At 48.9% G+C, this 22,800-nt stretch overlaps 2 protein-coding genes across 4 annotated transcripts; one reads left to right on the top strand and one right to left on the bottom strand.

Moving 5' to 3' along the window:
* Window positions 1–2,211: 2,211 nt before the first annotated feature.
* On the top strand, window positions 2,212–6,186 carry NHP2 (NHP2 ribonucleoprotein). Its single transcript, XM_019942845.3, has 4 exons — window positions 2,212–2,483; window positions 2,696–2,765; window positions 5,064–5,169; window positions 5,832–6,186. The coding sequence occupies exons 1-4, from the start codon at window positions 2,324–2,326 to the stop codon at window positions 5,955–5,957; spliced, it is 462 nt and encodes a 153-aa protein (XP_019798404.1). The 5' UTR covers window positions 2,212–2,323; the 3' UTR covers window positions 5,958–6,186.
* An 898-nt stretch (window positions 6,187–7,084) lies between these two features.
* RMND5B (required for meiotic nuclear division 5 homolog B) lies at window positions 7,085–21,608 on the bottom strand. Of its 3 annotated transcripts, none has more exons than XM_033853658.2 (11): window positions 21,340–21,608; window positions 21,060–21,181; window positions 16,737–16,883; window positions 13,562–13,707; window positions 13,293–13,433; window positions 10,981–11,081; window positions 10,632–10,798; window positions 9,509–9,674; window positions 7,985–8,087; window positions 7,739–7,893; window positions 7,085–7,651 (listed from the first exon to the last, which is right to left on the bottom strand). In XM_033853658.2, the coding sequence occupies exons 3-11, from the start codon at window positions 16,873–16,875 to the stop codon at window positions 7,588–7,590; spliced, it is 1,182 nt and encodes a 393-aa protein (XP_033709549.1). In that variant the 5' UTR covers window positions 16,876–16,883; window positions 21,060–21,181; window positions 21,340–21,608; the 3' UTR covers window positions 7,085–7,587. The 3 variants fall into 3 exon arrangements, with proteins under 3 accessions (XP_033709549.1, XP_073658962.1, XP_073658963.1); XM_073802861.1 differs by lacking the exon at window positions 21,340–21,608 and adding an exon at window positions 21,310–21,331 and having other exon boundaries at window positions 16,737–16,899; XM_073802862.1 differs by lacking the exon at window positions 21,340–21,608 and adding an exon at window positions 21,310–21,331.
* Between the last annotated feature and the right edge of the window lie 1,192 nt (window positions 21,609–22,800).

The following is a 22,800-nucleotide window of genomic DNA, read 5'->3' as shown; positions in this document are numbered from 1 at the left end:
ACGACAGATGAATGGATAAAGATGTGGTAAATATATACAATGGAATATTACTCAGCCATAAAAAGGAATGAAATTGGGTCATTTGTAGAGATGTGGATGTACCTAGAGTCTGTCATACAGAGGGAAGTAAGTCAGAAAGAGAAAAACAAATATCGTATATTAACGCATGTATGTGGAATCTAGAAAAATGGTACAGATGAACCTATTTCCAGGGCAGGAATAGAGACGCAGGCGTAGAGAATGGACATGTGGACACAGTGGGGGAAGGGGAGGGTGGGATGAATTGGGAGATTAGGATTGACATATATACACTATCGTGTGTAAAACAGATAGCTAGTGGGAACCTGCTGTATAGCACAGGGAGCTCAGCTCAGTGCTCTGTGACGACCTAGATGGGTGGGATGGGGGTGGGTGGGAGGGAGGTCCAAGAGGGAGGGGATATACGTATACATTGTACAGCAGAAACTAACACAACATTGTAAAGCAATTATACTCCAATAAAACAAAAAAAAATACTAAGATTGAAAAAGAAAAGAAAACCACCCTGCAGAGCCCTGCCAGCTGTGTGTTCAGAGGAGCTCTGCTCTCACAGCCTCACGTGCCACTTGGGGAGGGTTCCCTAGGGAGGGCCAGAACTTCTACTGCAGGACCTAGGGGGAGGGAGAAGGTGGGGGAGGGTTTGGGGTGAGAAATGGTACAGCAAAGTGGTGGACAGTAAGGCAAAGCTGACAGTAGCCACCAGTCCTAAAGCTCAGGAGGGACTATCTTTTCTCAAGAAATTCCAAAGTGCAAACATTTAAAAGGTCAATTTTTGGTTACATTGTGCATACAAACTTTGCTTATTTTCAAATTATTTTTTGTTGCTTATATAACTATTCTCATTGTTCAACTGATATATTTTTCTATTTGTGAAATTATTTGGGGTCTAAGTTTAGTATGGATTGCATCCTACTTTTTCTTATTAAAATACTAAGTTTTTTAAAAGCTACTTGTTTTTTATGTAACCACTGCACTTGGTTACAGGGTTAAAAGGTCAGTTTTCAGCTGGCTTAACTGCTTTGTGCTGGCAAGGCCACATGCAGGCTTTTAAAGTTCCACTTTCTGGCCTGTTTGGCCACCACAAAAATGACGAGACTAATTGACAAATTACTTGCCTTTGTCAATCCTATAATCAAAGGCAACTAATTTGTAACAATGATCTAATTAATATTCATCCAGTGTTCCAAGACAGGGTACATGAAGTAAGTCAGAGGTACAAGATCCACCCCCGTCTAGGCCTGCTCGCCTCCCCAGCGTTACAGTCCATTAATCCTCTAGAGTTAACTGTAAACCGGGCGCCTACTCAGATCTCTCCCCCACCACACCCCGAAGTCTCAACCCCAGTGTTCATGCTGTCTTCCCTCTCAGCTCCCGCCAGCTGTCTCCGCCATGCCTTGCGTGGGCGTGATGCCAGGCGGCGGTAGGAACTACAAGGAAAACAGAGGGTCGGCGGGAACTGCAATTTTAGATACTTTGGTCAGGAGAACCTCTCCCGTGGTAAACATCTGAGCAGATTCCTGCGGGAAGGGTGGGAGCGAGCCACCGGCTCTCTGGGGAACAGCGGTCTAGACCGAGGCAATCAGTGAGTGAGTGGGTCCATCCCTTGCCAGGAAAGAGAAAGCAGAGTGTGAAAAATCGTGCTGGAACGAAGGAATCGTTAGCAGTGTCAGGCTTTACCTTAACCTTGGCACCTAGGTTACACCAGCCAGGACCAGTTCAGGACCTGGGACCTGACCGGGCTAGGCACTGCCTAAGGGATCAGATTCTAAGGAGTTTTGGAATCACACCGAGCAGCCTTCCCATTCTTCCAGTCCGGTCGCAGACCCCGCGCTTTAGGCAAGGATCCTGTCGCCTTAAATGTGGTCACGACCCTACAGGTACAGCCTCCTCCTCCTCCTCTTCCTCCCGCCGCCTATTCTGTGACGCCGAACTCTCAGATGAGCCCAAGCCTGGGTCCCAATGCCTCCTCACCTCCTCCAGGCCCCGAATCCCTCAGGGCTCCGCCCCTTGCCTCCTGAACCCTCTGACTCCGGCCCTAATCCACTCCGCCCCGCCCCGCCCCAGTTATGGGAGTGGCCCCGCCCCTACGGCCGAGGCCCCGCCCCTCCGTGCTGTATATTTAAGAAGCTGAGCGTCAAGAATTGGTCAGAGTCGGAAACCTGAGTTCCTAATTGGTTATGGTGTACTGCCTGCTTCCTGCAGAGCGGCATGACCCGGAAGTGATTCCTGAAGCGCCGGCCGCGTGGGTTAGTACTTTGGGCACTCGGTTGCCGCGGTCGCTGCCATGACCAAAATAAAGGCAGATCCAGACGGGCCGGAGGCTCAGGCGGACGCGTACTGCGGAGAGCGCACTTACCATGAGCTGCTGGTGAATCTGAACTCCATCGCGCAGCCTCTGGCTTCTCGCCGCCTCACGCGGAAGCTCTACAAATGCATCAAGAAAGGTGCGGCGGGACTTTCCTGGTGGTCCAATGGTTAAGTCTCTGCGCTTCCAGTGGAGGGGGCATGGGTTCGACCCCTAGGTGGGGAAGTTACGCAAGCCGCGTGGCGTCTTCAAAAAAAAAAAAAAAAAGGTACGGGTGGACGCCGGGGTGAGTCGGGACAGGGCGCGGGTGGCGGGCGGAGGTCCCCTCGACCGATTCTTCTGTCGTTGCAGCCGTAAAGCAGAAGCAGATTCGGCGCGGGGTGAAGGAAGTTCAGAAATTTATCAACAAAGGCGAGAAAGGGTAAGAACCCCCTCCCGCCGGATTTTGCATTTCTAAACGATGACGAAGGTATCCCTGCTACTTAGTAGGTAGTCGGTAAAAGAGCTATGACTCCCCCTCATGTGCAGAAGGTAAATTCCCTTCCGTACAGATGCTGATACATCACTTACACGAGCGCAAAGGGACACCATGGGGAAAGTGAATTCCAGGGGAAGCGAATCGTATAAGCCAGCTCACTTAGGGTAGATCCCAGTTTCATTCATTCAGCGACTATTTACTGACTCCTCTTTTTCAGGCACTATACTATGGCGAGACAATGACAGTAATCAAATACACACAAAATTACAAGTGTCATAGGTAACCATGAAGGAAAAGTACAGGGTGCAGTGAGAATGACTTTATTATCCTACATCTTTTCTTTCTGGCATTTATTAGAACCTGAAACTTATTTGCATTTTTATTCCCTGTATCTCCCACTAGGGCCAGAAAGTAAGCTCTTTGAGAATAGGAAAAAGCCTCTCACTGCTTTACTTTCACAAGTGTCTGGTACATTGTAGGTGCTCCAGAGATAAATAATGCTGGGGGGATTTGATGCTCTATGGAGTCTGACCTAGGTGGGGTAGCTGAGGTCTGAAGATATAGGAATTAGTTTGTGGGCTGGGGGGGAGGGGAGACATTCTGCCAGAAGAAAGTGGATTTCAGGGCAGGAGAGGGTAGTAGTGGACAGAAGTGCTAACTTCGCATGGGGTTTTTGTAAGCCATGGTAAGTTTAGTTTTTGTACTCAGAGCTTTGGAGGCCACTGAGGGTTAAAGCCAGGGAGTGACATAATTATGTTTACACCTTAAGAAGATTTTTCTGGCAACTTTGGAAAGGATCAGAGGTGGAAGAATAGATGGGGAAATTGAGATAGGAGGCTACTGTGGCATAGAAGAGGCGAGGGCAATTTTTGATTGGGTTAGTGATGGCGAGATGGAAAGAATTAAAGTGGATGGATGAGAGGACTTTCCGATATGGAGTGAAGAGGTGTGGATTCCAGGCGAATGGACAGAGGGCACACTCACTGAAATAGTGAATAGTGGAGGGAGCTGGGTTTGTATGGGAAGATCATGAGTTTGGTTTTAGACAAGTTTTTGAGGTGCCTTTTAGACATATGAACCGTCTCCCTAGCAGAAATGTCAAACAGGCAAGTGGCTATAAGGGTTTGCAGTTTGGGAGAGGGTCAGGCTGGAAAGAATAGATTTGGGAGTTGTCAACACATAGTTGGTGCTTGAAGCCTTGGTTATGGATGGGGTCAGCTGGGGAGAAAGTACTGACAGGGCAGCCAAGGACCAGGCTGTGGGAACAGCAGCATTTAAAGGCTACTGAGGAATTCCCTGGCGGTCCAGCAGTTAGGACTCCGTGCTTCCACTGCAGGGGGCCCAGGGTTCGATCCCTGGTTGGGGAACTAAGATCCCGCAAGCCGTGAGGCACGGCCAATAAAATAAGATAAAGGCTACTCAAAGGAAGAGGAGCCTGCAGAGGAGGAGAGTATATGAGGCAAAAGGAAAACGAGGAGTGTGGATGCAGTGCTTTGAACCAAGAGCTTTTTCCTTGTGTTTTCCTCTCACTCCCCTAGGGAACAGACCCTTCCCTCTGTGTCATCAGGGCTGCTGAGGCCCTTGTCCCAGAACCCCAACACTTCCCAGCTAAGAGCCCTAGCTGGGGATTCTCTGGCAAGCTTTCATTGGATCTGTTTCCCTGTCACTCCTGGGAATGATCCTGGAAGCACTCAAGGCCCTTAAATGTGACTAGTTTTTCTAGCCGTCTTGTCTGCCCCATCCCCATCCTGGACTCCAAAGCCATCCCTGGCTCCCCAGCAATAGCCAGCCCCTGTGTATCTGGTATCCTTCTGATTTTCTCGACCTTAAATGCCTTCCCTGTCTCCAGGCCATCCACGGGCTGCCTGACATGTTCATCATTCAACTTTCCTCTCAAGTATCATTTCCTGATTCATTTTTTGATCTTCCAAGGAGAGCTGAGCTCTTACTCCTTGGCATCTCTCTCATACCTCATCTGTCCCAGCGCGGTATGCTTTGTCACACTTGGTGGCATTTACTTGTTGCCAAGCAATAGAGATTACCTCTCCAGAGGAATGCACTCACCAAACCAACCTGCATGAATTTCTAAAGGTTGGGAGACACACATTAATAATTGGACTCTTTGAGGTCATGGGGCAGCTTACCCATCTCTGTACCCCCAAGGCCCAGCTCAGAGGCAACACTTACGACTGAAAGAGGGAAAAAGCAAGCTGGAAATGACAGTGGTTTCTCTTATTTCAGGATCATGGTTTTGGCAGGAGACACATTACCCATTGAGGTATACTGCCATCTCCCAGTTATGTGTGAAGACCGGAATTTGCCGTACGTCTATATCCCCTCTAAGACGGTAAGGAGCACGTGTGCCTGATCTTGGTCAGCACAGGAGGGAGGGTGTCTGGGATCAGGTATGTGGCAGCAGGCCATAGTGGGAAGGAGCATGAGCTTTGGAGTTAAGACAGGCCTGGATGGATTCTTGGCTCTGCTGCTTCCTAGACGAGGGACTGCAGATAAGTTACCTCTCTGCACTTCCATTTCTTTCTTGTAAAATGGGAATCCCCTTCTCCATGGACTATGGGAATGAAACAGAAGGTGAACTTGGATATGTAAGTCCTATTAGGTGGGTACAGTTTCAGAGGGGATGTTCTAGGGACCTGAAGCTGTCCTTACCCTTACACAGCAGAGGCCAGGTCTGGGGTCCAGGGAGTGGGGGATGGCAGGGACCTGGAAAGCATAGGCACTGACCAAGGGGACAGCCCCTGCTGGGCTGGAGCCCTTTCACAGTTGCCATGTGAAACTGTAGGCCCAGTGTTGCTGGACCACAACTCGAAAGTTTGCTGAGTTTAAATGGTGGCAAAATGTTAACATTGACTGACTAGCACATGTCTTAACATTGACACTAGCACTAGTCTGTGGGCTGGATTAGGCTGGTGGATCATCAGTTTGTGACTCCCTGGTATACAGGTTGTGCGGCCTTCTTTCCAAACAGCCCTTCTATTTCCTTCTCTGCAGGACCTGGGTGCAGCCGCCGGCTCTAAGCGCCCCACCTGTGTGATAATGGTCAAGCCCCATGAGGAATACCAGGAGGCCTATGACGAGTGCCTGGAGGAGGTACAGGCCCTGCCCCCGCCCATGTGAAGGACTTAGGCAGCAACCTGGGCACCTGCTCCAGAAGCTGTTGCATTGGCAGCGCACCAGCTGGCTGCCCACATTCATGGCATCTCTCTGGTACCCTGAGGCACGTGTTCTTCCCAGGTGGCTCCAACAGCTACTTCACGGCAGCAAAGCCAGCATCTTCTCCATCAGTGCTATTTTCTGTTGAGCTTCAATGAAGATGACGTGGGAGAAATAAATGCTAAAACTAAAATGTGCTGAGTCTGTGGGTGTTTTTTTAAGCAGCAGCTACTGGTGGGGCTGAGGAGTTGGTGGGGAGGGAAGAGCAGAAGCAGCCTTTCTCCTCAGAGGACCCGAGGACTTCAAGAATGTTCAGTGCTAGTGCTTAGCCACCAGAGCCAGTGCTAGACTCAAGCTGAGAACAGACCCTACTGCCCACCCTGAGCTTTCCACTCCCGCTTCCAGAGTAGCTGGGAGCTGCAGGACGAGCCAGCTGAGCCCAGGCCCCACTTCACCTAAGCCTGTAGCTCCTATGTCGGGGACACCCCCATTCCTCTTTTCTTTTTCCCCAAGAGACTTAAATGCCACTGGGAAGCTGACAGAAGGAATGTACCCACCCACACAGTAAGTTTTAAATAGATATATGAAGTTAATTGCAGAACCCCAGGCCATCTCTCCTGCTTGGCATAATGGCCCCATAACCTAATCCCTTCAAACATTTTAGACTTATGGTGCCTTCCTGTTTTCAAAGGCCCAGCACAGGACCCAGTACACACAGCAGCCAAGCTTCAGGCACCCCGGAATAAACTGGAAGGACCTTGGGCTTGAGGGTTGGATCTGGTTTAAACTTCAAGCTCTCTTCTTGATAAGCTGTGAGCCTTTTTGGGCAAGTCACTTCATCTTCCTACATCCCTTCACACTCATCTCTAATAAGGAGGTAATACGATTTTATATGTGTATATGTAAAAGCACCTTGCCCAGGGTCTGCCATCTCCTAGCTTTTTCTCCCAATCAGATGCAGGTTGGGTTCTTTAGACTGGGCTCTGTGGCTGCCATGCTCCCAACCAGCAGCAATAGTTAGGCCATGCCCAGTACCTGTGCGCAGTGGGCACGTGGTAATTCTTAGCCTGTGAAGCTAAAGGTGGGCAAAGTAAGGAGAAGGCCCGTGAATATATTTGCTCAAAGTTATAAAACAACGGCATTCAGTTCTATCCCAGACTATTTACAGTGGGAAATTGATGCATACAGTTGTGAGGCTGTACAGTGGGAGGAATGGACACAAGCCTTGGTGTGGCAGTAAGAGACCTGGCTGAGGGCAGGATGGAGGACATCTGCTGTGCCCGCCAAGTCCTTTGCTTCTCTGTAAGTTGCTACTAAGTCAACAGCAAATATAATGAAGGGGAGACAGAGCAGGAGTACAGAGGCCAGAGTCTCCCTGCCCTTAGAGCCAAGGAGCCAGCTGCCGGATGTAGGCTGCTTCATCTCCCTCCTTGGCCTCTGCCACAGGGCCACTCCAGCCCCTGCCTGTGGTGGCACTCCTCAGCCAGTTGCTCTGAAATGAACCACAGTCCACAGAAGCCAACCACCCCCACGGAGACAGACCAAGGCTCATGGGTGAAAAACCTCTTTCAGCAAAGTTCCTCCCAGGCAGGAATCAGAATATGATGCGTTTCCCATCTGCTGGGTTCTGCTCCATGGGACAGTAGGGACACTTCAGCCTACAAAGGGAGGAGAACCAAGAATGTCTCAGGGGGCCAGCCAGCAGAAGGATCAAGCCAAGGTGGAGCAGAGCACATGGAACTTACTTTCCTCCGTTAATGAGCTTGTTGAGTGCATCTCGGGAGATGACATGGCCACAAATGAGCTTGATGGGAGGGTTGGAATCCGACGTCTGCTGACGGAGGATGGGGCACGCGAACACTGAGTGGTACCAGCACTTCATACCTAGTTCGATCTCAATCTGGGGAGGCCAGCAGAGGTGTGAGTCCCACTTCCCATGGCGGCTGTCCTCCCCAGCACCTCCTGCTGTACCTCCCCCTGCCAGGCCTCACCGGTAACTCATCCTTGTGACTCCAGACCCCAGTGCACTGCCTCTGCTCGATCACAGCTTTAATGTTCATCAGCACTGGCAGCGCCACACAGCCAGAGGCAAAGCTGCAGAACAAAGAGCAGGGGCTGGAGTGACCCTGACCAAGAACCCAGCAGACAGACAGAAGGACCAGCACATTGTTGGAATGTGACTTGGGACAAGGTTTCAAAGTGGCACTTGATCAAACCGGTACTTAAAAATCTCTCAGGTAACACATAAAGCCACATATGTAGTCATGCGTCCAACTCTAAAAAGTCATTCTAATGCACCCCCAAATTTGAGAATCTATAATAAACACAAAAGGAAAATCCAGGGGAGAGATAATCTGTTCATCCCAAGCACTGATAAGTCCTTGGTGTGACAGGGACAGTGATGTTTGGAAGGGCCCCATCCTGCCTGTCTACCCCATTCCATTGTCACAGTGCACCTCTGTAACTGCAGTCAACCAGGGCACTTAGATACAGGAAAAAGCAGATTCAGTCCTCACAAGGATTGGGCGGGGGGTGGGGAGCCGACTGGCTGGAGCCTTGGGTACCAAACGCCTAAAACACGCAGGGCAGTTGTGTGCAACAGAACCGTCCTAAGGCACCGGTGTTCCCACTGGGAAAGACTGTTCTATAACCAGAGTCTGTGGTAACGAATTGGAGGGTGCAGCCTATCACAGTGGGGCAAGGCGTGAGATTCCATAGCCAGCCTAAATAAAATACACCACTGTGGTGCGGTATGTGGTGGGGTCAGGTCCAGGTGACCTTTAGTCCCTGTGAGGCCCTAGGAGCCTGTTTTCTCATGTAAAATGAGGATAACAGTACCTCTAACTCCTTGGTTCGTTGTGAAGCCATGAGAAGAATATTAACTATAAAAGAGTCTTCTGAGTGAAAGCTCTCAGCACATATGACTCAGCCACTCAAGTCTCCCTGAAGGGAAGTCGTGTTTGAGAGATGAGGTGGCAAGAAGGCCAGGCTGTCAGAGGGTCTTGTGATAATCCAGGGGTGAGGTGCAGGAGAAACAGACCTCACTCAAGAGACTATAAAATGGGAAACTTGGGCTTCCCTGGTGGCGCAGTGGTTGGGAGTCCGCCTGCCGATGCAGGGGACACGGGTTCGTGCCCGGGTCCGGGAGGATCCCACATGCTGCGGAGCGGCTGGGCCCATGAGCCACGGCCGCTAAGCCTGCGCGTCCGGAGCCTGTGCTCCGGGAGAGGTCACAGCAGTGAGAGACCCGCGTACCACAAAAAAAAAAAAAAAAAAAAAAAAAAAGGGAACCTTGACCCTGCCATTGACCTTGTGGTGATCCCAGGCCACAACTCTTTCTAAATCTGTTTCTCCAACTGTAGAAAGAAAGGTAATTCCTATCTGGAAGAATGACTAAGACAGCCAGTTTAGGTCTGTGAAGGCACCAAGCACCATTCCTGGACGTGGCAGGGCCTTGGCAAATTGGGTTTCCCTCAACCCTCCGACTTGTGCTGCCCCCACAGGGCTGGCTGTACCTGACGCTGAGGGGTGACTCCACAGAAAGGCCCAACAGGGAACAAGCATCGCGCGTAAAGGTCTCACAGATCTCGGCCCAATGGCTGTTGTCCAGGAGGTGGCAGTAGGGTGACTTCTCCAAGCCCAGACGCAGGTATACCAGACTGCCCATCATCACCTGGATCTCTACAAGGCAAGGGGGCATCAGGGTACAAGGAGGCAGCCTTTTCCCAGGGTTCCGCATCCAGCCCTGTGGTGGCAGGGCTGCAGAGGCAGTATGAGCCCCATGGCTCCCAGGCCCGAGACCTGACCAAATGGGGGTTAAAATGCCCTCTGGCAAAACCAGTTTTCCCTAAAATCCAGTGAGGAAGTGGGGTCTCAGGCCTGCTTCTGTGGCAATCATGACCCCACAGCATGAGGTAGGTAGGGGTTTCAGTTTCCTTCCCATCCTTTCAGCTGCATCAAGGAGTGAGCTCAGGCCAGCGCTCATGTCTCTGTTCTCCAACACTAGCTAATTCCCCCACCCCACCCCCGCCTTTTTTTTTTTTGGCCACGCCTTGCGGCATGAGGGATCTTAGTTCTCTGACCAGGGATCAAACCCATGCCCCATGCAATGAAAGTGTGAAGTCCTAACCACTGGACTCCAAGGGAATTCCCTAATCTCCCTTTTTAAAAAGCTTTCAGGAGGCAGCAGTATCTAGCTAAGATTTCATAACATTGCTGGGCTTTCATGTTGTTTATCTCTAAATAAAATGTGAAGTAATAAATGTGAGGGGAGCTAAAGAAAAAAGTTACTAGTAGTCGGGTGGTTACTAATTGTGAACATCTGGAAGGTGAGGCTCAAACAACTGAGGTTTGGAATTCCTACTGTGAGGCAGAGCAGCATGAGGGCACGCGTGTCGTGGGCAGGCCTGGTGAGCTCTGGGTGGGGGTGTGGCACGTGGCTGGGGACCAGAGGTGGTGTGAGATGAAGCTAGGAGGGTATGGCAGAGGCGGTAAGGAAGGGCCTTGAGTTTGTAGTTCACCTGGGCGACAGTTGGGGAGGGGTTCCCACGCAGCCCCACGTGGGGCAGGGACGGGCAATCCCAGACGTGATATCCGCCAGAGCCCAGCATTGCCCACCCTGGAACTCGGGGCACGTACCCCGCTGGTGAAGCCGAGCAAAGGGCTGGAAGTGCCGGGCGTAGCTGAGGGCCTCCAGCTGCTTCTCAGGGCCACCTGCCAGGAGGCGGATGAAGTGCAGTCGGTGCAGCTTGAACTCCAGGGAGCTGTTGAGCTCGAGCAGACGCTGCCTGTGGGAGACGGCCCATCTGGGAAGAAAGGGGCCAGCTGAGTGTGGAGCTGGTGGGGCGAGAGAAGGGGCCCTGGAAAAGCCTCCAAGAGCCTATGTGAGGCCCGTGAGACAGAGCTGGAGACGTGTCAAGTACGCTGAGTGAGGTGAAGAGCACAGACAAGCCCTGTCCCCCGCGGGCCCACCCAAGGGCCAACGTACTCCAATGCTGGCCCCAGGTCTTGTTCATGCAGAGCTTCCAGGATTCGATTCAACTCCAGGAAAGGCTGCTTGAAATCCAAATCCACATTCAGTGTTGATTCCTAGAGGGAGAGAGAACAATTCACCACTGGAGGACAGCGTTTCCAAAATTCTCTGCTCTACACCTAATAAAACCTCATCCACCAAAGACAAGCTAGAGAGGGCCAGGTTTTACATGAGGAGCCATGGTCTCTTGCCAGACACCTGGACCCCTCTTATTCCCAGTTCAGTTCTGGGAGGCTGAGTGCTACATGCTGGCCTCCCAGAGAGCAGACTGCAAACCCCACCCCACCTGCTGGGGTACTGGAGACCCACACTGAGTAGCATGGAGAGAAAATTATTCCTTTTCAATCCCCCTAATTACATTAAGGGAAAGTATCCTTTATTTTCACTTCTAGTGTGTCTTTAACACCTAACAAGTGCTACTTCGTCATTTTACTAATCTTCCTTTTTAAGAAAGGGATTACCAGGCACTCAGACCTCTGGCTGGCAACCAACTCTACCTAGAAATTAATAACTTCACTTTTCATTGTATATATATATATATATTTTTTATATTTTAAATTTTATTTTATTTATTTTATTTGTGGCTGTGTTGGGTCTGTTGCTGCACGTGGGCTTTTCTCTACTTGAGGCGAGCAGGGGCTACTCTTGGTTGTGGTGCGCGGGCTTCTCATTGCAGCTTCTCTTGTTGCGGAGCACAGGCTCTAGGTGCGCGGGCTTCAGTAGTTATGGCATGTGGGCTCAGTAGTTGTGCCTCACGGACTCTAGAGCACAGGCTCAGTAGTTGTGGCGCACGGGCTTAGTTGCTCCGCAGTATGTGGGATTTTCCCGGACCAGGGCTTGAACCCATATCCCCTGCATTGGCAGGCGGATTCTTAACCACTGCGCCACCAGGGAAGCCCCCATTGTGTGTGGGGGCTTTTTATATCAGGGGCACTGATTTCTAAAATTTATTTAAAGAAGCAACAAAAGCAAAAAATAAAAAGCAGGACTACATCAAACTAAATTAAAAGCTTCTGCACAGCAAAGGAAACCATCAACAAAATGAAAAGGCAACCTACCAAACGGGAGAAAATATTTGCAAATTGTGTATCTGATAAGGGACTAATATCCAAAATATATAAAAACTCATATAACTCAATAGCAAAAAAAAACCCTTAAAAAATGGAGAGAAGATCTGAATAGACATTTTTCCAAAGGAGACATCAAAATGGCCAACAGGCACATGAAAAGATTCTCTACCTCAATCATCAGGGCAGAGCAATGCAAATCAACATCACAGTGAGCCATCACCTTGCACTTGTTAGAATGGTTATTATCAAAAAGATAAGAAATAACAAGTGTTGGCAAGGATGTGGAGAAAAAGGAAACTTCGTGCACCTTTGGTGGGAATGTAGATTGGTGCAGCCACTATGGATAACAGTATGGCTCAAAAGATTAAAAATAGAGCTACCATATGATCCAGCAACTCCAATTCTGGGTACTTATCCAAACAAAATAAAAACACTAACTTGAAAAGATATCTGCACCCCCATATTCATCGCAGCATTATTTACAATAGCCAAGATAAGGAAACAACGTAAGTGCCCATCAATGGATGAATGGATAAAGAAGATGGTGTGTGTGTGTGTGTGTGTGTGTGTGTGTAAAATGAAATATTATTCAGCCATTAAAAAAGTAGGAAAATCCTATCGTTTGTGGTAACATTGTGGATGGACCATTATGCTAAATGAAATGTCAGACAGAGAAAGACAAATACCATATGAACTCATATGTGGAATCTAAAAAAGTTTTTTTTTAAGAAAACCAAGCTCATAAACACAGAGAACAGATTGGTGGTTACCAGAGGTGCAGGGTAGGGTGTGGGAGAAATGGGTGAACTGTTTTTGTTTTTTTTTAGTTTTAATAAATTAAATACAATTTTTAAAATAGCTATTAACCCATTTAAGGAAAGAATGCATCAACAGAAAGGAGCTGGTCTACAATGGAAGCAAAGTTAAGGGGCGATCTTAGAGGAAACATTGGACTTCCCATGTGCAGTCCAGAGGGGAGGATGCCCTGCCAGGCCAACTGTCCACTGGAAACAGGTCTCTGGGAAGAGGTATCCCTATCAGACAATCAGAGCTGATGACATACATATTTGAGTCATGTAAATAAGCTGACCTGTCTGGATACAAGAAAAAAATAATAACGGGGTCCTAATATAAAGAAAACTACCAAGTAGAAAGCAGAACAGGCAGGTACCAGTGCCTTCCCAGCGGGCTCGTTACCTGGCACAGCTCCTCAGCAACACTGAGCATGCCCTGCTGGTACAGGTGCTCCAAGATGGCCATCTGCAGGATCTGCTGCTGCTTCTCCCGAGAGTCCCACACTGCGTCGGAGACTACACCGCAAATCTCAGAGTCAAAGTTCTGACGAGGATAAGAGACAGGGCCCTGTGACTCAGGGTCTCACTTCTCACACTGGCTTCCTGAGAAGCCCTGCTACACACTAGCAGCAGGTGTTCCCACCCCCAGTCCGGGGCCACCCATATGCTCACCCTGTCAATGGCTTTGCCCACTCGGGAGACACTGCTGTGAATGTCCTTGTGGTCTGAAGCCAGTTTCTGCACGGTGTCTTTTATCTTCCGGCAGCACTGAGACATCACCAGGGAGAGGGTGGCTGAGAGAGGGGTCCCCTGGAGGGCTGCAGAGAAACACTGGCAATGAGTCAGGACACAGAGGAGAAGACCTTGTCCCTGCCTCCTTATTCTAAATGCCAGCATGGAGGCCGGGAAGCAGCCCTGAACTCCAAAGTGAAAGCTTCTACTACAGGTCCTGCCACTTTTTAACTACATGACTTGGAATTGGTCAAGTGGGACAAGCCGGTTCATCTCTCAGAGTCTTCATTTCCTCATCTGCAAAATGGGGGTGATAGCACTGGCCTTGTAGGTTGCTGTGAAATGAAGATGATTTGGCACTTACTGTGGGCAGGTATTTGGTTTTAGCTCATTTAATCCTCACCACCATTCTATGCAGTGGGCACTGTTAGTATCTTGTACTACAGCTGAGGAAGCTGAGGCAGTAACTTGCCAGATGTCACAGCAGTGATCTGAAGCCCAGGCTCCTCACCACCACCCAGATGGCTCCTTATTATCTTGAGGGAGATACCCTGTGGGAAGGCTTTGAACCGTAAAGTATTGTTCCCATGTTAATGCCTCTAATTAACCCAGAGGACACCAGGCAGGCCAGGGCCCTCCAGGGAAGCACAAGGACATTTCTGGCTCAGGACGCCAGGTTTACAGTGGTGTCCACCCCCCATGGCTGGATGAGCCACACGAACTACCAAGAGCACGTGGGGCTTGGAATAGAGAGGGCAGACAGGGCACGGGCCCCTTCTTCCAGCCCAGCATCTATGTCCCTTCTTTAGATGGCAGCACCTCGGTTCAGGGAAGAAAACACAACCCAGGGAAGGGAACGTGACCCAATAGGGCCAGGGAGCGTCTCAAGCTGCAAGACCAGAAGCCCTGGAAGAGAGAAGCATTCTGCCAGGTTGCTAAACAAACAAAAGTGAACTGGAGTTGCTGGAGCACCATGGCCACCTCAGGGGAGCACTGCTCTGAGAATGAAGCCAGTGTAGATTGAAGGTATCACATGAGCACCTGAGATCTCACATGAGATGAGTTGGATCTCACATGAGATCCAACTGGGCTGGACCTTTCAGTTACCTGAATCTATAAATCCAGCAACCATACCCCCTTCGTTTGTTTAAGCTAGTCTGAACTAGGTTTCTGTCACCTGTAACTGAATGAGTCCTGACAAATACAAACAGGAGGTGGTGGCTGGGCCTACTCCTACTAGGATGGCTATAACCAAAAAGACAGGTGATAATAAGTGTTGGTGAGGATGTGAGCAAACTGGAACCCTCATACATTGCTGGTGGGAATATAAAATGTTGCAGGTACTTTGGAAAACAGTGTGCCAAACAGTGTGCACACAAAACAGTGTGCCAACATTTTCTTCAAAAAGTTGAACAGAGAGTTACCATATGACCCAGCACATAAAAAAAGAATGAAGTACATGGTACAATAGGGATGAACCTTGAAAACACGCTAAGTGAAAGAATATAAAAGGCCACATATTATATGATTCCGTTTATATGAACTGTCCAGAATAGGTAAGTCCATAGAGAGAAAGTAGATTAGTGGTTGCCAGGGGCTGGGGGAGAAGGAGAAATGGAGTGATTATTAATGGGTGGGGGATTCTTTTTAGAGAGATGAAAATGTTCTGTAATTGGATAGTGGTAAAGACTGTACAATTCTGGAAATATACTAAAAACCCACTAAATTGTACACTTTAAAAGGGTGAATTTTAATGTGAATTATAGCTCAATCAAAAAAAAAAGGAACTAGGGGTTACCTCTGGTCAAATCTAAGACAATTTGATCACCAAAATAAATAATAACAGTAATGGATTATAACCCATTGAATAATGTAAGAATTTATGAGTATGAACTTGGAATGAAGGAAGGAAGGAAGGGAGGAAGGAAGGAAGAAAGAAGGAAGGGAAAGCTCCTTTCTTATAGTTAAATGCCAACTAATAAGTGTATAGGGAATGATAGACCAGGAAAAATCACCCATGTTGCAACTAAGTTTGTAATGATTGGTTCACGCAAGAATCATCAATGAATGCTAAAACCAGTGGGCAGAGTCTGATAAAGCACAGGAAATTTATATAGTCTCAAAGTACCTCCCCACAAATTACTTATTGATTAACTCTAAAGAAAGAAATATTAACCTTAGGGTGTAGGAACCTGGCAGACACCATCTTAACCAAAGATCTTGATCAAAGTTAACATCACCCATAATGGAACAAGCTGATACCTTGTACCTCCTGATGTGATGCACTGAGAAACACATCAGTTCTGAAGTACTCTTGCCCAAAATGCAAAAAAATAAGGAAACAGCAAACAAATCCAAATCGAGAGACGTTCTGCAAAATCACTGGCTTTAATGTTTCCAAAATGTCAATGTCATGAAAGGCAAAGGCAGGTGGAGGAAATGTCCCAGATTTAAAAAACTAAAGATAAGACACAAGAAACTAAGTGCAATGCTTGATCTTGGATTGGATCCTGGACTGGAAAATAAAATTTAAATGTTTTACAAAAATTATTGGATAGTGGCAAATTGAAATATGAGCTATATTCATTAGGTCATAATATTAATGTCTAACTTCTTGATTTTAATAATTATACTGTACTTACGTAAGAGAATGCCCTTGATCTTAGGACATACACACCAAAGGCTTAGCTGTATGATATCTGCAGCTTACTTTCTAATGGTTTTAAAAGTAAGAATATGCAAGAAAACTGATAAAGCAAATACGGCAACATACTAGCAGTTGGTGAATCTTGGTGAAGGGTATATATGAGCTCTTTATACTGTTCTTAGGACTTTTCTGTAAACTTGAAATTATCTTAAAGTGTCTTAAAGACTCAAAATAGAAAAGCAAACTGAAAACAAAACGTAAGTGAAAATAATCTCAGGTAAATTAATAATTTCTGTTGGGCTTTTTGAAATAGCTCAGAGACTTCCATTGTTCCCCATTGAAGAGGCCTAGGGATCCATGTATCAATGCCCTAACCATCGTCCTTCCAGAACCCTATTATCAAGCAGCCTTGGGGTCTCCTAGGCCCCAAGGGAGGCAGGTGTGGGGCTCTAGTGGGGGGACACCCACCTGCGCTGGCCAGCTCAGCCCGCAGCTGGCCCACGTAGTGCAGCAGCTCCTCCAGGCTCTGCTCACAGTGCTGCCCATAGGTCAGGAACTTCTGCAGGACCTTGTCCACCTCTCTCTCCACACTTGCACACTGCTCCATGGCAGCCACTGTGTCAGGCCCCACCTGGGCCAGAGGGGCACAGTGAGGAGGGCTCCCAGATCCCACCTCACCATTCCCATATCATATATCAATGCTTAGAAATTCCCAGCTTAACATATCTGTACACAGCTTCCATCACCTCCAGCCAGGGTGCCCATTGGAGGTGCAGGTAGGCGTGAGGACGGGTCTTCTGAATCATGGTGAGAAAATTACTCTGTTTTCAACTCTTTTCATTAGAATCCTTGTTCATCTCTTTTTAAAATTTTTTTTGGCTGTGCCACAGCATGCAGGGATCTTAGTTCCCCGACCAGGGATTGAACCCATGACCCCTGCAGTGGAATCGCGGAGTCTTAACCACTAGACCACCAGGAAATTCCCCTCATCTCTTTTTTAATCGGAAAAGAGAGCAGGCCTTGCAGAGCCCTCAGCAGGCAATACTATCTATGCTATCTAAGTAGAAATCCATACATATATCGCATATTCTAATGTTTCATGTATTTTCATATGTTCATTATGGCCACCTCTTCACTTAGTGGATTTGGTTTTCCATATACTATAGTGATAGAAGCCATGAAGGCAGTCCTTGAATGGCTGATGCTTGAAAGCACAGCCTATGGAACAAATGCTGACCACAATGGCCTGAGAGGCCTTGCCCACCACTCCTACCTCAGCCTCCCTGCCGCTTGCCCACAGACAGGCAGCTCATATTCCCTTTTTCCTTCACAGCTCCGTGCCTTGGTATGCTCTCCATCACCCCTCACTTCCTGGACTACTTGAGAATCTGGCCCATCCTTTCCAAGGCAGCTAAGAGGTCATCTCCTTCTGCAGCTGTCCCTAGCCTGCTCTCACCTGGCTCCCTCCACTCTCACTTGGCACCCTTCTATTTCAGTTTTGATCACTGGGTAACGATCTGTTTGAGGGCTTGCCTCCCCCACTAGACTAGAACATCTCTGGTTGTAAAACTCTTCCTCCTCATGGTACCATTGAAGAAAGTTGACTTTTCTTGTCCCACCTTTCCTACCACTAAGGTCCCATTCCTAAGTCCCTTCAACACTGGGCCACTGCTCCCCTCCATTTCAGAGCAGCCTTTGACACTGAACACATGGACAATCCTTAAAATGCTGGTGATAGAGTTGATTTTGCTCCCCATCTTTCCATCTATGGGATTTAAAGTGAGAGGGCTCTGTCAAATGCATCTCTCAAACGTTCAAATCTAGCCAGTTGTTCATTCTCTCAAAGAAGGGTACAGAGTAACATCACAAAGAGAATTCTGTGTCCAAAGTGACCATCGGGATTCTCCCAGTCTCACCAGCCTCTCTTCCCATTCCCACCAGTACTGTTAGCCCTGGCCCCATCATCTTGGTCCAACCTATAGCCACTATCTCCTTATCAGACAGGGGATGAGTAATGGAGAAATGGTACCCAGGGCCTTGAGATGTATTTATGCCCTCCCTCCTATGATTGACACTATCACAGTAGAATTTGTTAATCATGGTGTCTAGAAGACATGCCCCCCTCTTCATGCCCCCTGAGGAAATACCCTATAACTGGAATATGAACCACTACAGGCAAAATGTAACAGGGATACCTGTTGGAAATAATATAATAATAATTATTGCTATGAATAGTTAATATTTTATAGGGGCTTATTATGTGACAGGTGCTGTTCTAATGACTTGGCATGCATTAATTCACTTAATTCTTACAAAAGCACTATGAGGTAGGTACAATTATTAGACCTACTTTACGGATGAGAAAATGAAACTCAGATTAAATAAATTGCTCAAGGTCACGTAGCTGCGAAGTAGAGGACCTGGAACCGAAGCTGGGCAGTCTGGCTCCAGGCTCCAGAGTCCTTCTCTGAAGCACAGTCCTCTCTGGACCAGCTTAACAGGCCATCATCTCACCAGGAAAGGAAAGCAGCCAATATTTGTGGTTGGAATGAGTGTACAGCAATGATTAATGATGACAAGAAACAGGAAAGTAACCACAGAGCCTGTGAGATGATCAGCTAGGAAAGATGGCAGTACAAAAGAATGTTTGCCAAGAGTGGGAACCAGAATCACAATTTACTGAAAATAAACACTGCTCAAGAAAGGTTACAACCTCACCAAGGTCAAACAGTATGGCCCTGTCAGACATCAACTAATACCAGGATTATCAAAGGGAAGCCCAAGTCAGCATCTTGAAATTGTATTAAAAAGCTGAGGGAGGAGATGGGTACAAGAATTTTCATCCCAGTGCTGTGTTGTGGCAGGGAGTTTGAGACAACCCAGGGGCCTACGGGAAGTGATAAGTCAAGTAAAATGTGGGAGATGCACCTATGGAAACCTGGGTAGCACTGAGAAACCATGTTCCGGATATACCCACAGCAACATCAGTAAGATCCCAAAACACGGTACTGAAGGGAAAAAAAAGAAACAAAATGAAGTCCAGGCAGAATACCACTTATGTTTTTAAAAAATATATGCATACAACCAAGGACACACGCAAATAAAAGGATATGTACCAAACACATCAGAGTGGTTTGCTGCAGTTGGGTGGGGGGGAGGGAATGGGGAAAATGGGGATAAAAGGGAATATGTAAATTAATGCAAAGGAGAAAAAGGGCCTGTGTGGACCAGTTAAATGTACACTGAACTGATAAATGTGATTACCTCAATAAATTTTTTTTTAATAAAATAAACGAGATGGGAAAACAGAACTGCTTGCAGGTATTCCATCCGAAAAGCCCAAGAGGCCAATTCGGCCTGTCCAGGGTTAGCCACTCTCCCTTAATCACAGCCGGTCATCTTCACCAGGCACAAGGATGGATGAGTGTGAGTTTGTCTTCAGGATTAATCCAGGGAGTTTCATTTCCATTATCCTAAGCCCTCCTCCCCAAGGTCTCACATGGACAGAAATTATCTACCAGGGTGATCACCCCAATACAACACATCAGATCCTGTCACCCCTTTATGCATCACTGCCACGGTTTGACATAACATGCCCTTTGCAATTGTACATTTACTTCCTTTGCACAAGCTATTCCTGTGTATAGAGTGCCCTCCATGCTTCTCTGCACGGAGAACACAAGATGCTGTTTAATCATGAAGCCCATGAAGCTCTCAATGAAATCTCCCTGCCTCCTCCTCTGCTTCACAAACCAAACCTCTCTCAAGGGCGCCTATACCACACACATCTGAGTTCTCAGCACTGCGGCACAGTAAACTGCCTATTCACACGTCTGTCTCCCCGCACTAGACTGAGCTGCTCAGGGCTGGAGTCCAATCTCATCCTCTGTCCCCTCAGTGCCCAGCCCAGGGCCTGGTCCACGGAGGGTACATCCATTTCCTAACTAGGGGGCCCTGAGCTCAAACTTGTCTCAGTTGGGCAGGAAGAGACATGAGTGCAATACTGAAATCCCCACCAAGGCATGCATAGGGGTTTTGTCCCCAGTCTTCAACATCCTAACACAAGAGGGCCCCTTCTGGGGCCAGGGGAGAAGAAGGGAAGTTTGCGCAAATCACAGAAAGGTCCCCTTTGCCTGACACAGAACTGGACAGCCTCCACCGACCCAACACTTAATCTTTTCACCCCCCATCTCTATCCAGTCTTCACCTGACACATCACTCCTTTGCTTAAAATCCAATAGATTTCCACATACTCAGAATAAGTATGGGAGATGGGTCTGCAAGGCTCTATGTGAGTCAACTCCCAACCACCTCTCCAACTTCATCTCCTACCACTCTCTTCCTTAATGGCCATATTCCAACCACACTAGTTCTCTTAATATTTTTTGAACATCAGTTTATTTCTACCTCGGGGCTTTTTCCCTCTGCCTGAACACTCTTTCAGATCTCCCTATGACTGGGTCCGTGTTAGGGTTTCAAACGCATTTCTTCAGAGATGCTCTCCTAGACCACAGTATCTAATGTTGCCCCCTCTGCCCCACCCCGTACCTATTAGTCTATCATATCACCCTGTTCCTTTTCTTCATTGCACATCTTTATTTCAAGTTTCAAATCTTTCTTCTGTCATTAACCAAACCTGGAAGGAGGAAAAAGCCCACCAATCTTCTTGGACTACAGCCCCTGCTGGGAGTTTCACCTTCATTAGCATGCATATTACTGGCAAACTCCTACTCATCCTTCAAAAGACCTTAGTCGAATGCCCTGCCTGGCTCCCACGTCCGCAACGGTTACCTCCGGCTCGGCAGGGTCGCAATAGGATGGGACGTGTGAGTTCGAGCCACTCCCCAGGTAGGGGCGGCTCCCCGAAGGGTCTCTGAGAATGTAGGAGTCCAACTCCCGGCCGTGGCCGACGTCTGAGGAGAAAACAAACCCAAGGGCGGACTGGTGAGGGGGCTTAGTCCCGCGGCTTTACAGAAGACCCGGGGCCTGGGAGCCTGCGTAGCCGAGCAGCCGCCCACCGCGCTCCGCCCTCTGACCGTACCTCCCGGCAGGGAAGCCAGCCGGCTCTCACCTGGTCCCGCAGCCCGTGGCCTGGTTTCCGGCGCCGCTGTCAACGGAACCGGAACCTGCGACAGTTGCTCCGAGGCTCTGGATTCGCCCACTCGCGGCTCCGCGGAGGGGTGGCCGAGCCTCCCCCTCCTGCGCACGAGTGGAGTCGCCCGCAGGGTCAGGGCGGCAGCTGAAAACCGCACCTCCGACCGTCGCGGGGCTGCGCCCGGGCTCCCCCGGGAGCCCGAGGCCGCCGGCCCGGCCCCGACTCTGCACGTCTGATGGGAGGAATCGGAGCGACCCACTCGCTGGCTAGCGGGGGTGCGCGCGGCGGCTCCGCGTTCAGAAGCCCTAGACCAGCAATAACTCTGCCTCCCCCGGTCCGCGCCCTCCCACCCTCATTCAAAGTAAAGACAATACTGAACAACACAATGCATGTAAGGTCCAACAGTTAGGCTTTCCCGCGATGGCTCCTTGATGGCCTTTTTGAAACATCAAATGATGTTTAAAAGAGAAGTCCATACTTAACACACTGGGCAATTAAATTCTGCTGCGAGGGACTCGGCCCTGCCCTGCTGCCCTAAATTTGTCGCTCTCCTTCCAGAATGGAGGGGAGACAGGGGTTGCACAACCGCCCTAAGGAGGAAGGGTAAGAGTTAGGAAGGAGGTGAGAGGAGATGGTGACCCCAAGCCCAGGCCAGGGCTGAGTTCACGACCCTCCAAGGCCCCCTTGCTCTGCAGGGAAGGGGCAGAGAAGCCTCCCGCCCCCTCCTCAGGCTTCAGGGACTTGGACTAGAAACAGCCCAAGAAAAAAGACTCGGTCTCTTTTTCCCTGACTTTAGCTTCCTTTTATGGCCAGTCTCATTCCAGGGCATCTTACCCTGCAACCCTCCATACCTCCTCCCCACCTCCACAAAACACCCTTGCACAATCCAGCCCTGTTTTCCTTATAATATTTGACTTTAAATTATCTTGAGCGTTTATTTGTTTATTCTGTCTTCCTGCCCCTAACCTCCCCCCTCCCCCCCTCCCTTTTAGGATAAAAGCTCCATTGGGGCCAGGAGTTTGTACTCACCGCTGCTGTAGCCCCAACACTATGTGCTTGGAACACAGTAGCTGCGCAGAAATAGTCTGAAGTAGCCGATATCCTCCGTTTATGAATGGGGAAACCCCGGTTTCAAACCTGATGAAACACGCAAGCAAGAGGGCGGTCCACAGCCCGTCCAGCAGCCCGCGGGGGCGAAGAGGCCTGTCCGTGCACCGTGAGCCTGGGTGGTCCTGGCCCAGGCGGGAGTTGTGGGAGTCGGAGGGTTGAGTGAACCTTGCCTGGGGCTACAGTCCGAGGTTGAGGCTGAGTCCAAGCCAGCAGGACCTCACAGGGTTTCGCGAACGCCCCAGGCTTCCCCACTTCCTCTGGGGAAGCCTGCCTCTCAGCTACACTGGGTGTGAGCAAAGCCTAGCTTCTGCCAGAACTTAGAATGCC

The sequence above is a fragment of the Tursiops truncatus genome, chromosome 3 (assembly GCF_011762595.2).
Source record: "Tursiops truncatus isolate mTurTru1 chromosome 3, mTurTru1.mat.Y, whole genome shotgun sequence".
Lineage (NCBI taxonomy): Eukaryota > Metazoa > Chordata > Mammalia > Artiodactyla > Delphinidae > Tursiops > Tursiops truncatus.
Note: the sequence above shows the minus strand (reverse complement) of the source record. Positions and strands in the feature narration are given on the sequence as shown.